Raw genomic sequence first — 14881 nt, 5'->3', positions numbered from 1 at the left:
AACTACGACAACACTATGCAACGATTCAATACTGCAATTGGATCAAGGCCTACTTCATCCGTTGAGGCTGTACTGTCTCCTCACACTTTACGAGACTCATTCAGGTGCGCATCTCTCCCGCAAGCCCAAAATAGCAAACTGAGAGCAGAGACTGCCGTTCGAAGTCCAGTCCAGTCGCATGTTGACAGCACTAGACAAAAGTATAGTAAAGCCACAAGGGGTCGATCATATCCAGGAGCCTAGCACGCCTTGAGCAATAGCTTCGAAGTTGTCAAGTACTGGTTGCCGTGTGCTGTATAACGGGAAAGTCCATGGCGTTGAAGCACAACGCTAAGCATGGAACTATTATCACAAGACTGCAAGTAGTCAAATACAAGGTTATCTTGGCCAGAGTCTTGGGTCAAGGTGGGATTGGGCTGTGTAGTATGAAAGGATCAATGTCGCGCCTTGGTGTGGTTTGGGTCCGACGTCGCATCAGGGCCCCATTAGGCATTCCACTAATCTGGACTGACCTTTTGTACACTTGCGCGACCTATGTTCTTGCCAAACAGTATTGCATGTCAGTCTTGTGAAGTACAATCGTGACAATTTGTCTCCTTCAGAGTATCACACTTCCTCTACGTCGCTACTTGTCTACCGAATTTGCTCCACCTATGTCTTCCAGATCCATGTGTTTCAAGGATGCCAACATGGCATTGAAGGGTGGTCAGATCCAGACAACTGAGTTCTGGTCCAATGTCCTGATACACTACCAAGGTGTCAAGCATGACGAGGACTTGGAGGGCTGCAGACCTTGGCTTTCTGGCAATTGGGAACTTGAAGAAATCCGCAAGATAGTCTTGAGCACCGAATTTGTCCCTGTCCAAGGTTAGACAATGACTTCTAGCTCCCTGCGAATGATATCTAATATTAATACAGATACTACGAGCCTTGAAACACTGTACATGAACGCTCGCAATTACAACGGTGCGGACGTAAGTGTCCTTCTAGCCAAGTCCAACATACCAGAATCATACGTCCTCCAACCTCTACTCTACACCGCCGCTAGAGAAGGCAACTTCGATTTGTTCTCCTATTGTATCGACCACGGTGCAGATATCTCAGCAGGCACACGCATCCTGAACTACATACATCCCAGCACGAACGACACAAGATGGCTCGACCTTCTCCACGATCTAGACTTCATGCAATGGAAGACCAAGCCCAAGAATCTCTCCTACAGCCGAAGCTACTGGCCAATCCTCCAAATGGGCCCAGAATGCATCCGCTGGTGGCTCCACCACGGCGGCACCCAACACCGCGCACGATACTCAGTAGAGCACGCACAATACCTCCCCCCTGCACCCGCAATCCGGGTCTTCCTTGAGCATTTCGGATTAGCATGGTTTCGTGATTCCGGGTTTCTCCAGTTTGCGTGCCAGAAGGGTGATATGGAGAGTGTGGTGCTGCTTGTAGAGGCTGGGGCTGATGTCAATGAGGATGTTACTCCGCTGGGGGATGATCTTAGGGAGGGCCCGGTATATGTTGGGAGGGCGTTGGATATGGCTTTAATTGGGGGGCATGATGCTCTTTTTCGTTATTTGTTGCAGCGTGGGGCGCGGGTTCGCAGGAGTTGTGTGCGGAGTGGGTGGGCGGGGCGGCAGCAGATGGTGGATTTGATAGAGCGGGTTGGGGCTATTGAAGAAGATTGATTTGGCATGGCAGACGTTGCATGTACCATGGATCTATAGATTTTTGGTACGATTGTACTCGTCACTCGCGAATCTACCAATATTTCTTCAACTCTACCCCTAGCCTGCGTAATATCTGGTGTCTGTGCTTTGAACATTATGTCCATTTTGTCACCATTTGGTGGTTGAAACTTGCAATATCAGACCAGACTCTATTCTCATCACGGTCACATTCAGAGACTACGCCGCTCAGGGACATCATTTGCATAGGACCTTAGGAATTCAATCAGAGAATGGACACCCACTAAAGTTCCTATTTTGCTTGCCTTATGTGGTCCATGCTGCGGGAGTTCAAAGTCTAAGGAGGTCTAAGCATTGTAGCACGCCTTAAAGCATATACCGTCAACCTAAGCCACTGGCACTATCAACTTGCGGCGCAGGTCATGTTAGACACTTTCAGGCGCCCTATGCAAGGCGCTAGTTACTGTTCGACCATTAGAGGATGATATGAATGTAGATTTACTGTAGTATAAATATATATATATATATATATATATTTCATGTTCACAAACACTCCAGAAACCATCTCACATCACACTACAAAAACACCTCCTTCCCAAACTACTCTATAATCAAAGAATCTGTCCATATCACTAGGACGACCTCAAAAAAAACCACTTATCAACAACCATGACCAAACTCCTCTTCTTCCTCGCCGCCCTAACGTCCCTCAGCACCGTCAACGGCTTCACACTCAGCCCCTACGGCTCCGCTAAATGCAGTGGACGAGCAAACGGCAAACAGGAGTACAACCCCGGCGACGGCTGCCGTCGCGAATTCGCCGGCGTCACATCGAGCGTTGTCATTCAACGCGATGATGCCAAGGACAATAACCATGTCGTTGTCTTCTTCAAGTCGGACGATTGCAGACCGGATGAGGATAATATCATTGTGTGGAAGGATGATAAGGGGTGTCAGGATGTTGGGTATGGGTCGTTTGAGGTTTGGGATTTGGGTGATTTGGATGGGTAGGGTGGAGGTTGATGAGTTGGTATCTGGTGGTTTTTTGTGTCTGTTGTAGAGTTTAGAAGAGTGGAATTTGTTTCGCTTTGCTATTACTACAAAAAAGAGCGTGTTATCCATATGTTAGTGAAGTAAGTGATTGCTCTCTAATTGATGTATGCATTACTCGACTATAGTTTGTTACTCAAAGAGACAATATATGACATGGCACTCAAGGTCTTGTACACTGGAGATGCTTTAAGGCAGTATTGCATATTAGGCTGCGTCATGTGCCGCAACTCATTGAGATTTCATTGCCATTGTTCTATTCATTGAAAATATAGCCGGAACAACTTCTCGTACGCAACCGCCAAATTCGAACATAATCGAGTCATCTATTTTCTTCCTGCTACCTTAGAGGTGCTGCCTTGAACGTTGATGCGAATATCCATGACCCTGTGACCGAAATATTTCTATACATTGACAAAGAAGAGTTTGAGCCTATGGACGCCCCATATCCCCCAAACTATCAGTACTATAGACTTTGCCAAACTATCAAGCCTCCAGCGGAGGCTTGGACATAGCCTAGTAAATGGGTATAGGCATTAGGCGAGCATACAGCATAGCATGTGGCTTTAAGGCGTCTGGTGTTTTGCTTGGCAAGGCTTGCCATGGACAAGGCGCCCAGCGCAGGGCTTAGACAGGGCTCCCCATATAAGCTTCGATCCCTGGTGGCCTTACAAGGGGACAAATTCTAATAGCCCGAGCCATTTCGAAATAGAAGTGCCTTTCGAATATGCAATAGTTCAATTATTCATGGACCGGTACCTTGGTCGCCTGTGTATGTGACCAGAGCCATCAGAGTCGTGGTGGCTATGTCTTGACCCTTAGACAGACAGAGTATTCAGGCCTTTTGGGCGTCCATGTAGCAATGGGAGCTTTAGATGCCATATCCTGTGTAACCTTATGGCTAAGAATATCTCCATACCGAATGTCGAGAATAGTAAGTGAATTAAGGTCTCTGAGACATCGACATGGACACCAGTTTGGCGACTTCAGACTATATATGATGAGTGAGTATCACATAAATTGAATCATTACTTCTGTACTCACATTCTTACTCAGATATACTCTTACACTCCACTACAATCGATATCGATCAAGAGCTTGTGTTCTTTGAGGTTCTTTGTCCTTGCAAACTCTTCATTTGATATAATATCAACGAATCCCTTCAGTATGCGGATCACCCAGGGCACCAAAGCTATCTTCCTCATTATCAACCATTGCGTTGCTGCGCATACTCCACCGGTAGCAATTGCACCTCCACACCGTGTCCGTGGCTCACCATCCAACGTTCCGGTCCTCCGTACCTGGCAGCCACCAGCGCAACTTGAACCGGGCTCACTTACCACCCGTGCTGACGGCAATACCTGCGAGAAGAAGAAAGCGCGCTGCAAGAAGAACAAAATCCGCAATCCACTCGACGACACCAAATGCATCCGCTGCCCACCCAAGACCAAGCCAGACATGACCAAAACGATCTGCATCGACGAGAACGAGCAAGAATGCGACAAGAACGACCGTCAATGCAAGATCAAGCGGCGCATCAAGGAGGTTGCCAAGGAGAAGCTGAAGCAGTTCTGGAGCGACATCAAGGAGCGCTTCAAGCGCAAGATGATCAACAAGAAGCCCAGCTGGGAGCGCATGAACATTGAGCGCCAGGACAAGAAGAACCAGAAGAAACTGCGTCGTATTGCGTCGTGCTTGCCGCTTGTTGCGCTCGCTTTCGGTACCGATGAGATGATTGACCTTGCCGATGGGGGGTTCTCAGAGGACTATCTGGACAACCTTGAGCAGAGCGCGTTGGCTATCTGGCCCAAGGACATTGAAGACTGGGAGGTCGAGAAGGTATTCCCGGACGATGAGAGTGATATCAAGTCTGATGACTACGTCTCGCCGTTCATGAGCCTCGGCGATGGAATCCAGATGGATACAGCTCGTAGATCAGTCATGGCGCCAACTATTAAAGATGCCCACCTCGATGTTCCCGCAATCGTTGACGATTTCGAACCAGTCATCGACCACGCTGACGTGACTGCTCTCAGTACCACGGAGCAGAAACGACAGAACCCTATCCTTCTGATTGTCATGGCTTTCGAAGCTATCGCCTCTATCATTGTGAACGTTGTAGCGAAAAACGCTGGTAATCTTGCAAAGATAGGAGGTAAGTTGGCTGGAAGAAAGCCGAATGTAGCAAAACCTGGACAGGGAAAGTTCAGCCGGAAAGACCAGGGTGTAAAGGCGGGTGAGGTGGCAAAGTCTAGAAACTGGAAGAATTGTCTGAGGGGGCAGAAGCCAAAATAGACGAGTGGGATTTGGACTGCCTTTGTGGGATAGTGGTTTGGTTGCTCAGGAGAATATGTCTTTTCATTCTTGGTGGTTAGGGCGTACAATGTAGTTAGGTCAATTATTTGGTGTTATATTATAGTTTTGAACCTCAGTCTACCAGGTCTGCTATGTGCTCTAAGTATGAGTGAGATAGATTTCTGTAATTATGAAAGAGATCATTGCGACAGGCCTCCGGGAGATGCTCTGTGCAATACGAGGGCGTATGAGCTTGAAGTGTCGTGTTATGGAATCAAAGTTTATTGATCGTTATTGGGTCGGTAGGGTGAGTCATATGGATATAACTAACTCTTGATACCCAGACCAAAATTCTTTCAGCGCCGTTGTTTCTTCGCTGACGTTGTATGATCAATTCTATCATCACTCTATGCCAGCCCAAACTTATGATCTACTACAGCAGAGCGATCCTTTGACGGCGCAAACAAGCGACCCTAGGGTTGTGGAAGATCAAGATGGTTTCTCCGTGTGTCTTACCCTCATATTCTGTCGGGAACAGGCCATGTAGCTGGATTCCAGGTACCAGTCGTTAGTTCACGTCATTAAGGCCTCTAGGCAGGTAGGGCAGAGTGCTTGTCAATCCGTCTGCAGCACTCTAACTCAGCCAGGTTGTAACCTCATCCGGAATCGTCTCGGGGGTACGAATGCAAGGCCATTCATTGTAGCCTCCGTAGCGCTGACTCGGTTGCCGCACTGTCAGATATCTTTGTTTTTGCCAACTCCAACAAAGTTTAATCAGTCACAATCCATACGTTCTTCGGATAGGCTTACGAAGTGTTGTGTGTGGCTGTCAATCTCCATCGATGTGCCCTCCGGCATAGATGTCCAAAAGAACAGTAGAAAGATGAAAATCCTTTTCCCTGAGAATCGATCGGATCGCCATTTGAGCCTCCCAAAACACTTAGGAATGTATCTCAGGGGAGGTGTTCAGCTGACAGCTGGTGGATTTGTGAGACGACGTCCACATAAGGCTACGACCCTTCGATACATCTGGGCCTACGTCCTGCTTTAAGATACTCTTGAATTCTTGCAAGACCTTGTTTGTCGCCCTCGATAGTCTCTGCGAGGTCTTTCTCTACCCAGCCTTCGGTATATCCTCCCCCAAAATCAATCACCCACGCATTCTTCTCTCTGTCGATCAAGACATTCTCGGGCTTGACATCTCCCCAGACGATACCAGCATGATGAAGATGGTTGAGTACGTCGGTGATCTGTCCTGCCCAGCGTTGTCGCATATGCTCCGGAGTGCTCAACTTCAGGGCGCAACTCAGTGTCATGGCAGCAGCATTAATGAATCTCAACAGAAGCCCATAGACTGTCCCGTCTCCACCCCGAACTATACTGTAAAGAAGACTGATCCTGAGAGATTCTAGCCCAGCCTCTTTGATTTCTTTGTACATCTTCAGTTCTCGCTTGCATTGTTGACGATCTGAATAATGTAGCGGTTTGAAGAAGTATTCTTTCTCATCAAAAATTACCTTCCCGGGCGTTTGATACAGAGCATCCCCAGTCGTGTCCTTCGCTATGTAGACGTCCTCTGGAGCCGTGATAGGCCATGCTGAACAGGCATCCTCATCGAAACGAGACCCGAAGGGTATGTACTCATCTCTTTTGTCAGTGCAATGCACAAGAGTAAGGTTTCCGGCGACTGCGTGCATCTTGTAATGAAGCATGTCTAAGGAGAGATGATCGGCAATCGTAGGTCGCGGACCAATTTCGGATGGTGCCAGCTTTCGAAATTCTGGTAAGCAGGCTTCGAGGATCCAATCGTAGAAGTCATCTATAGTTAACCCGTCTAGCTTAAATGCATCTGCGACTTCGAGATAACGTAAATATTGGCTCTTGAGAGATGGCGAGCTTTCTAAGTAAGCGACATCTATGAATACTCGTATACGTTTGCCTTTGCACAAGATAGTGAGCTCTGAGCTATGATCTGAAATATCCCAGAGGAAGTCGTTGACCACGCAGCGGGGTTGATCCATAGTTGCGGTGAAAATTAGAGTATGTTTCTGAAGGATGAGCGGGGTATGCACCGTATAAATGGTTGTACGAGGAAGGCTAAACCAGGTCGTGGAGAATATTAGCGAGCCGGTATTCATTCATCCATGTCCCGCATATTGATACATCAATCAAACGGAACTCTTGATCTACTAGAGAGATGTTATTATTCCATATCTATCATTTTAAGATCCATGAATTTCTTAGTAAAGTTAAAACATGAACTCAAGTATGGTCTCTTTTACCTACAATTTATTGTCTCACTAATCTTTAGCACGTTATTATATATACATATTTTATGCTGTACCAGTCACAGAGAGTCACATGATAAACGGGTCAGGCTTTAGGCACTCAGTGTGGAGTTGCCTCATACGTACATAATAGCCTGCTGATTTTTGACGGCAGCAGCCCTCGCTACCGTTTCCGTCCGTTTATTTTGCTTGAAAATATCTTCGCGTTTCATGTAGGCACCAGACCTTGCTATTGTGACAACATTCCACGCAGCACACCCTCCCAAAAGATTGAACGACGCAAATCGGCGTACTACATGTTACGATCATGTAGTCGAAGCCGTTGCAGCAAGGTCAATCTTATCTGTGACTCACCATAGAGCGGAACAAAAGAGTAAAGGGTTCAAATAATGCTACAGTATGATTGCGTCTCAGTGTCTCGACCGGCACATTCAAGACTGCCAAATGGTCAACCATGAAAAAGGCATCGAACTTGGCACTTTCGAGCTCCTGAACGAAGGATTTCAGATATGCGAGATGAAAGTTGGCGTCTGAGTATGCTCCTAGATATCGCCATGCCCCAGCATGCAGACTAATAGGTCGCATAAAAGCCGTGACATAAGCTAGCTAAGAGATCGCCCCAATAATGAAACATCCATCAATGTTTCAAAGAATGAAATATTAAGGAGTTTAATTTATCCTTAAACATAATATCATGATCCTAGAAGTTCGAACGTAACTAGGGATGAAGATGGGAGTGGAAGACTATTTCATCAACAAATTAACTTTCCACTGAGCTGCATTGAGATTCTATAATGCAGGCCGTTTACGTTCACGCATAAGGTCGCGAATTGCTGGTTCCCTGGCAAGTCAGTGTCAACCGGAGATGCTGCTCACGTCTTTCCTCCATTTGGTGGTCAGGGCATTGCGTGTGGCATAAGAGACGCAACTCAACTTGCGTGAAAACAACGAGTTCACTCTAACCTCTTCTGATATTTGGAACAAAAGAGAGGCGAGACCAGGCTACGATGTGAAAGCTTTCGAGTTGCTCTTGAGACCATATGTCTAATTCACCATTCTACGACTACTTTGATAGAACCCAGCATCCGGCTAAGTAATAGTCGTAATGCAATCATCTTGACCAAGGCTAGCTGCAGGTCATTAATCCTGAGATCGACAGCGTAGCCTAAGCATGCCTAATAATCAGCGAATCCGACTGGTGAATCCGAGAGTAAGAAGATCTTAGATCTTTTAGTTTTCATTCAAGAGCTGACATGGCATACATGATTACATACATGCTCGAACGTAGACGGACTGATCTAGTGTACATCCAGTGTCCTTTTTCCAGTCGTCCGAACTTGCATCTAGGGCTCCCTTGACCACGACATATACGACAACACTAGCTTTACAACAAACGGACAGAAAGGAACCGTGTATATCAACTATCAACTATGGAACTATCCTAATACCACGCAACGCTCAAATGATACAACCTCCACCATCCCTCCATTGCCTCTCAAACCCAACACCCCATCTCCACCCCCACAGCAAAAAGATGAAACGAATCCGCATTCCTCAACGCATCCGCAGTCCCCAACCCCAACACCCCCTCCGGAAAATACGCCACATCCACAATCCACCCGCCCACCAGGTCCCGCACATGCGCAAACTCATGCACCACCAGTCCCGCCCGACTCTTCGACTTCTCACAACTACTCGGCAACAGCGGCAGGCCGAAGAAGAAGGGGCAGAAGGCGACGGTGTGGCCGGTGGCGTAGCCGGCGACTTTGCCGGTTGTGCATTCCGTTCGGGGTGGGGCGTCGCCGCAGTGGATGGTGGGGATGCTGGTTGTGCTGGTGGTGCCGCAGGCGCTGGCGATGGCGTCGAAGGTGGAGGCGATGTGTGCGTGGACGGCCGGGTCGGTGGTCTTGAAGATGGTGCGGAGTTGGGGTGCTGTTCCGGAGCGGGCCGCGGCGGCGGCGTTGGTGGCTAGGCGGGCGCATTCCGGGAGGGCGGAGAGCATGAGGGTGGAGGAGTCTGGGGGGCAGGCGGGTGCGACGGTGTAGGCGTCTTCGGGGCCTTGGGAGATGGGATAACCGGTGCAAGTTGTGTTGGAAGCCGGGTGTGAAGGGAGGGCGAATGCCATATTTGTGGCGAGGAGAGCGAGAATGACGCGTTTCGTGTGGGATAGAACGGTCATTGTTGGTGATGGGTAGGTGTGATTTGAGGTCTTTGGGACTAGATGGATGTATTAGTGTTGTGTTGGGTATGCAAAAGGGGTTGTGATGAGATGGTGGTATTAGGTGTTTCATGAACTATGAATGTGATAGTTGAGAGTATGGGGTATGAAATAACCATGGAATGGCTGAGTTGGAAGAGTAAGAGAAAGGTGCTAATACTTACAAATGCTTGTGTTGATCTGGTGTTGATATGTGATTTGGTTGTGTTTGCTGACAAGAAGTATCAAGAGGAAGACAGTGTAGCGCGTACGATGAAAAAAACACGATCAAGAACAGGGAGTAGCCACCTCTTTATATGCCAATAAACCATCCCTTGTTAGCAAATTTTTCTAGAAAAAAAATTCTGACTCCGCGGTACGTCCGGCTGCGTTTCCATGGTTCCAGCGCGTGGACTTAACCAAAACCTTGGACGTCCAACAACTCACTAGTACTGGTAAAAAAAATTTCTTTCCCCCCAGTCGTGATATTTCTTCTTGTCTACTGCATGTTTCGATGGATTTAGACCTATGGCTATGTTATGTGATCTTGATGTGCAGACAAGATGTAGGACGGGCCGTAAGTGCTGTTGTCTGATAGAAAAATACATCACACGGTAGCAGGTACTAAGGGATGTCAGAAGCGTGCCATCAATAAACTAGATTATAGACCGCAAGAGCCGTGTGGGTTATGTGACTGAATCCTATATGTCATGAGAGCAGCAGAGCTATAGTTTTAGGTCTAGGTCAGCTCAATAGATCGATTAGTGGATGAAACTGTGAGCACAGAGAGATACAGGTTGTCTCAATACCATGTTGTACTCTTCAACATGAGACGAGTAAGGATTAGACTTTGTTCGAAAGGAAACGTGAGATTCGGTGCCGAAATCGAATAGCTATTATGCGATTCAAGAAATCGCACGACTTTTTAGAAACAAAGTAAGAGTAATTGCACAATTTCATATTTCGGCATCACCCAATCGGCGTCTCACGCGGCGGCCGTAGACATGGTAGCGAAAGGCGACAAAGCAAAATCTCGAAAAAAGAGAGAAAGAGAGAAAGAAAAGCTACACAGCTCCCCCGGTAACGCTGGCGGTTGAGACTGAAAAGATCCACGCCCCCATCTCCCGAAGATCCAAGCTTGAAAAAGAACACCATTGGAACCGCCACCTGGTTTTGATAAATCGCAATTTGTCCGTTCTATGCCAGTGTCCCACCCCCAACCATGCTCCAGGCTCAAAGTAGATGGCGCGATATGTCCAATCTTGAAGAACTCCTGCCCCAACCGAATTAAACAGATTCACCATTCCATGCCGTTGGTCGCTCAAGAACTTTTCCATACCGATCTCCAGACCCTGATCCACGCTTTAAATCAGATGCTCAGAATTATGCGGGAGACTTGTTGTTCGAATTAGGATTGTTGCGATTGTCGTTGCTAATAGAAAGGTTTCCTAGACCCCCTGAGAGGAATGGGAAAGGGTCAGACTGTCCCTCCTGAAAGTTTCCATTGGAGAAGCCGGCGCCAGCAGAAGGGGGCATTTGTCCAGCTGAGGTGAATGCAGCTTCAGCTGCACGACTGTCAAACGGAGTCGATTGCATTCCACCGTTCGGTGCGTATTGAGCACCCATGGGAGGATAAGGACTAGCACCACCCATGCCAGAAGGAAGTGCGTAGGTACTTGGAGGGCCTCCATACTGGCCACCCGGGAAGCCGGGAGCAGACCCGAAGGATGCACCGCCGTAATGGGAAGGTCCTGGAGTGCCAGTCATAGATGGAGGACCCATACCAAAGTTGGATTGTTGGTTATCCATTGGAGATGGGAAGGCAGAATCTGCGACGACAGCAGCACCAGCACGACTTGCTCCGCAACGGAGGCAGCTAACATTCTTGGCAAAGTTGTGATAGTTGCATCCTTCTCCACCACACTTCCAGTCGCCAGCTCGAAAGGGTACTACTCCTGAACCACCACCACCGCCGCGGCCGTGACCCATGCCATGACCATGGCCCATATGGTGTTGAGGGGGCATCATTCCTGGGTGGCCTCCATAGCCGTACCCACCGCCATAACTCATGTCATTTGAAGGTCCAGCGCCACCACCAGCAGCAGACATGGCAGGGAAAGAGCATCGGAAACAAGCTGTACGGCGCTGGAAGTTTGAGAAACCACACGATGGACATGTCCAATCACCTGGACGTGGGCGGTTTTTGCTGGGCGGGAAAGGTGTCAGGATATCGGCGGCTCTGTCAAGGACGCGGCTAGACGATGGCGAAACTTCGATGGCCTTTTCGTTGAGAGCGCGGCCATTCATGCACAAACTTTCGGCAGCCTATCCAAGGTTAGCATTAGTATTTTCTAGATGTAGTCTTGTGGGGCTTCTCACTTCTTCGTGGGACGAGAATACGGCGAATCCAGTGCCAGTCGGCTTGTGTTGGTCGGGAGTACGCAGCGTCCAGAATGCAATTGGTCGGCCACCAAACTGAGTGAACCAGCTTTCGAGCTCAGATTGAGTGGTATCGTGGGGAAGGCCGCTCATGTGCAAGACTTTGCTTCGCTCCGAGAGGAAGGCACGAACATCGGCACGAGCATCCATTGGGCGAGTGAGGACGTCAGGGTGGTCGTGGGGAGGCTGAGATTTCCTGATGAGACCCCGAAGAACTCTTGTCAAGGTCACAGCTTCTTCCATGGCTCGCCTAGGGGACGCAGGGGCCAGCGCTTGAAGGTGAAAGGGCAGATTGTGTTTGATAGGCGCAGAAGCTTGCACAGGCTCCACCTCCAAGGCAGCACATATGTTTGACAGGGCCGAGGAGCCGAAGGGCAAGGATTCGGGGTGGTGTGCTTGCCATCTTTGGTATTCTGTTCTCAAATCAAATGTACGCGAGTGTTGGAGGTACGGAGGCAGCACGACAGATTTGTCCCTGGCTTCACGTGGAAGCTGCACACGGAGATCCCAGGAGTCAAGTGTCACAAAGGCGAATTCGAGGTTCTTAGACAGAAGATGTTCTTGAACAAACGTATCGACTCGATTGATAGCATCACGGAAGGTTCCTGCATTTCGGACGTGTTCCCAGGTGAGGGTAGTCAGGCTAGCTACAGACGAAGTCCAACGTTAGCAGTGGCAATGGAGACGAGCAAGCATTATCTGGGAGACTTACTGCAGAGAGGAGTGATTGGGGTATTGACAGGTTTGACCAAGGTGCTCTCCCGATAGGCCTGCAGGTAACCATCCGTCAGCGTGATGGGTCACTTGGTAGCAATCTTGAGCGAGCAACGCACCTCTTCAAGAGTTTTTGCATCCACAATGATGGCACCGACTTCGATGACTTCAGCAGAGTCCTTTGTCACATAGACACCATGCTCGTCGCAGGTAGTAGCAATATGAATCACCACATACTTGTCGAGGTTGCTCCCTTGAGGTGCACTCGACATGTTCTGGGTTCGGCAGCCGGGGACGAGTGGATTATGAGAGGTAGTGTGTAGCGGACGAGGGATTTTGAAAAGAGGCTGCAGAGTCCTCTGTTAGTCATCGCTGAGGCACTAGATGAGAGTGTACTTACGATTGGATGTGAGAAGTATCAATGGGACTTTACCTTGGTAGTAGGTACCAGGGAAAAAAGTGCAGAAAGTTGGTTCGACTAGTTCGGCAGGACTATGGGATAGTTTGGCGGTCTGGACAAGTAAAGAGGACAATTGCAAAAGCGAATTGAAGTGACAGAAGTCGAAAGTGAGTGACGAAAATCAGGGATTATGCGATCAGGATAATCGTGAGGATGAAAGGAGAGCTCTCAGTCGGTCGGAGGAGTTGGCCTGAGCAGGCGTCGTCTGGAGTTTTAGTTCGAGTCGGTGGTGTCGGCCAGGATAAAGTGTCTGGGCGCGCACACTAGAGAAGTCATCCTCGTCAACGGTGCGCGCTGTGCGCTATAGTTCAAGGACGACATGGGACGGATTGTGCCTTGAAGATGGATTGGTATACCGGTCAAGGAGTTGGGAGCAGTGAACTGTAGACAGTGGCTTGGAGTGTCCTATTAACATGCTGAGTGGGCTTCTATAGAACAATGCACTACAGCGTGCAAGGAGCTCCAAGACTCCTGCAACCTAGTCGGTATGGATAGATGAGCATGCCTTGCCCTGGCTCAATCATATAGTCTTTGAATATGACTACTTCTATTGTTGACTCCCTCGAAGCTATATGCAGACTTTCCATAAACTCAATCTTTGTAGGTATCGATGATAGCTACGCAGTCACTCCCTCGTTGTGTCATGGCCTGACAGCGGCTGAACAGATGGGTTACAATCTGACAGCATGAAGCTTGGGACCTTCGCCAGGTCTCATAACAAACAACAAAAGCCAGTCGAACAAGACAAGTGAGACCAGACAACTTACGACACGTATCTATGCATAGGTGGTAACGCACGGCGATATGCCAGGCCAGATGGCTTTGGTGAGCATCGTCGTCATGATAGATGATAGTGAGCAAACTGTGATATTGGTATAGGGGAGGATGGTTAACAGCATGACAGCAGAGCAATTGGCCTTTGACAGTCTTCACACTGTGAATAAGCATAGTCAAGGTAGGTGAGGCCATCAGCCACGTCTTTCATTCTTCACAAAATTCGAGTTCATCCGACTCCGGTCCACCGGTATGGATAGCTTTGTGTGCACAATGGTCATCTCAGCGCACTGCGTTATAGCGACGCAAGGGCGACACAAAGAACAAGGGAAGCCATTGTGCGGTCAAACGGGTAACGGAGATGCTGTGCGATGCGCTGTTGAAGTCAAGTATTGGTAGCTGGGGGCTTGTTGGCTCACGTTGTTAATAACCTTCCCCAAGGGCTATCCGTCTAATTTTATATTCATCACTAAACTCCACACCAGCGCTTCTTTTGTGTGTGCGTTTGCCAGAAGCAGGCTTCAGCGGCTTTACTAAGTCCCATCGATCGCCCACTGTCATTCCGATAACATCATCGGTCAACAGCGATTCGTTCCGTTGTGGTAGAGGATATTCCCCCTACTCGTCACTGCTCGAGACGGACTGCTGGCATCTAGTTCCCTGGCTCGCTCGAGTGTGTTTCAGGTTGTGATAATCGACTAGAAACGTCGCTGCAATTGGTGCCCGAGTTGACAAGACCAAAGTCCCCGCAAGGCGGCAAGCTGGATCAATCATTGTCGACGCTTGACTGCTCCAACCTCAAAGATGGCGTCTCGGCAGCCAACAGACCCACCCACTCCGCCGGAGCTCACGGTGCCCCGCCCCAGCTCTTGGACTCGGGCGCATCAGCCCAGGAGAAAGTAAGTCGGCGATTTCTTTGCAGTCCTCATGCCATACGATTTCATGTCTTTTACGATATTTGCGCTGCTTTCTC

At 48.7% G+C, this 14881-nt stretch overlaps 6 protein-coding genes across 6 annotated transcripts; 3 read left to right on the top strand and 3 right to left on the bottom strand.

Moving 5' to 3' along the window:
• Positions 1-689: 689 nt before the first annotated feature.
• EJ05DRAFT_488981 (uncharacterized protein) lies at positions 690-1691 on the top strand (the record flags this gene model as incomplete). Its single annotated transcript, XM_033745757.1, has 2 exons — positions 690-867; positions 919-1691. The coding sequence occupies 2 exons, from the start codon at positions 690-692 to the stop codon at positions 1689-1691; spliced, it is 951 nt and encodes a 316-aa protein (XP_033597293.1).
• A 557-nt stretch (positions 1692-2248) lies between these two features.
• On the top strand, positions 2249-2745 carry EJ05DRAFT_479260 (uncharacterized protein). The gene has a single exon (XM_033744634.1). The coding sequence runs from the start codon at positions 2361-2363 to the stop codon at positions 2700-2702; it is 342 nt and encodes a 113-aa protein (XP_033597292.1). The 5' UTR covers positions 2249-2360; the 3' UTR covers positions 2703-2745.
• Positions 2746-3463: 718 nt separating this feature from the next.
• EJ05DRAFT_513758 (uncharacterized protein) lies at positions 3464-5146 on the top strand. Its single transcript, XM_033748464.1, has 2 exons — positions 3464-3745; positions 3798-5146. The coding sequence occupies exon 2, from the start codon at positions 3909-3911 to the stop codon at positions 5034-5036; it is 1128 nt and encodes a 375-aa protein (XP_033597291.1). The 5' UTR covers positions 3464-3745; positions 3798-3908; the 3' UTR covers positions 5037-5146.
• A 686-nt stretch (positions 5147-5832) lies between these two features.
• Positions 5833-7122, bottom strand: EJ05DRAFT_135368 (uncharacterized protein). The gene has a single exon (XM_033739181.1). It carries the CDS (start codon positions 7055-7057, stop codon positions 6047-6049), a length of 1011 nt encoding a protein of 336 aa, XP_033597290.1. The 5' UTR covers positions 7058-7122; the 3' UTR covers positions 5833-6046.
• Positions 7123-8724: 1602 nt separating this feature from the next.
• On the bottom strand, positions 8725-9647 carry EJ05DRAFT_135362 (zincin). Its single transcript, XM_033739180.1, has one exon. It carries the CDS (start codon positions 9501-9503, stop codon positions 8820-8822), a length of 684 nt encoding a protein of 227 aa, XP_033597289.1. The 5' UTR covers positions 9504-9647; the 3' UTR covers positions 8725-8819.
• A 1143-nt stretch (positions 9648-10790) lies between these two features.
• Positions 10791-13362, bottom strand: EJ05DRAFT_135120 (uncharacterized protein). Its single transcript, XM_033739179.1, has 5 exons — positions 13075-13362; positions 12794-13021; positions 12673-12730; positions 11901-12607; positions 10791-11846 (listed from the first exon to the last, which is right to left on the bottom strand). Exons 2-5 carry the CDS (start codon positions 12944-12946, stop codon positions 10905-10907), a joined length of 1860 nt encoding a protein of 619 aa, XP_033597288.1. The 5' UTR covers positions 12947-13021; positions 13075-13362; the 3' UTR covers positions 10791-10904.
• Positions 13363-14881: the final 1519 nt, after the last annotated feature.

This window comes from Pseudovirgaria hyperparasitica, assembly GCF_010093815.1.
Source record: "Pseudovirgaria hyperparasitica strain CBS 121739 unplaced genomic scaffold EJ05scaffold_15, whole genome shotgun sequence".
In the NCBI taxonomy this organism is placed as follows: Eukaryota; Fungi; Ascomycota; class Dothideomycetes; order Acrospermales; family Acrospermaceae; genus Pseudovirgaria; species Pseudovirgaria hyperparasitica.
This window is presented reverse-complemented; position numbering and strand designations above follow the sequence as displayed.

Coding starts and splice junctions, on each gene's coding strand:
- EJ05DRAFT_479260 (XM_033744634.1), top strand. CDS start 2,361: ATGACCAAACTCCTCTTCTTCCTCGCCGCCCTAACGTCCCTCAGCACC.
- EJ05DRAFT_513758 (XM_033748464.1), top strand. CDS start 3,909: ATGCGGATCACCCAGGGCACCAAAGCTATCTTCCTCATTATCAACCAT.
- EJ05DRAFT_135368 (XM_033739181.1), bottom strand. CDS start 7,057: ATGGATCAACCCCGCTGCGTGGTCAACGACTTCCTCTGGGATATTTCA.
- EJ05DRAFT_135362 (XM_033739180.1), bottom strand. CDS start 9,503: ATGACCGTTCTATCCCACACGAAACGCGTCATTCTCGCTCTCCTCGCC.
- EJ05DRAFT_135120 (XM_033739179.1), bottom strand. CDS start 12,946: ATGTCGAGTGCACCTCAAGGGAGCAACCTCGACAAGTATGTGGTGATT. Junction 12,608..12,672: donor CCCAATCACTCCTCTCTGCA/GTAAGTCTCCCA, acceptor CTTCGTCTGTAG/CTAGCCTGACTACCCTCACC. Junction 11,847..11,900: donor TATTCTCGTCCCACGAAGAA/GTGAGAAGCCCC, acceptor AACCTTGGATAG/GCTGCCGAAAGTTTGTGCAT.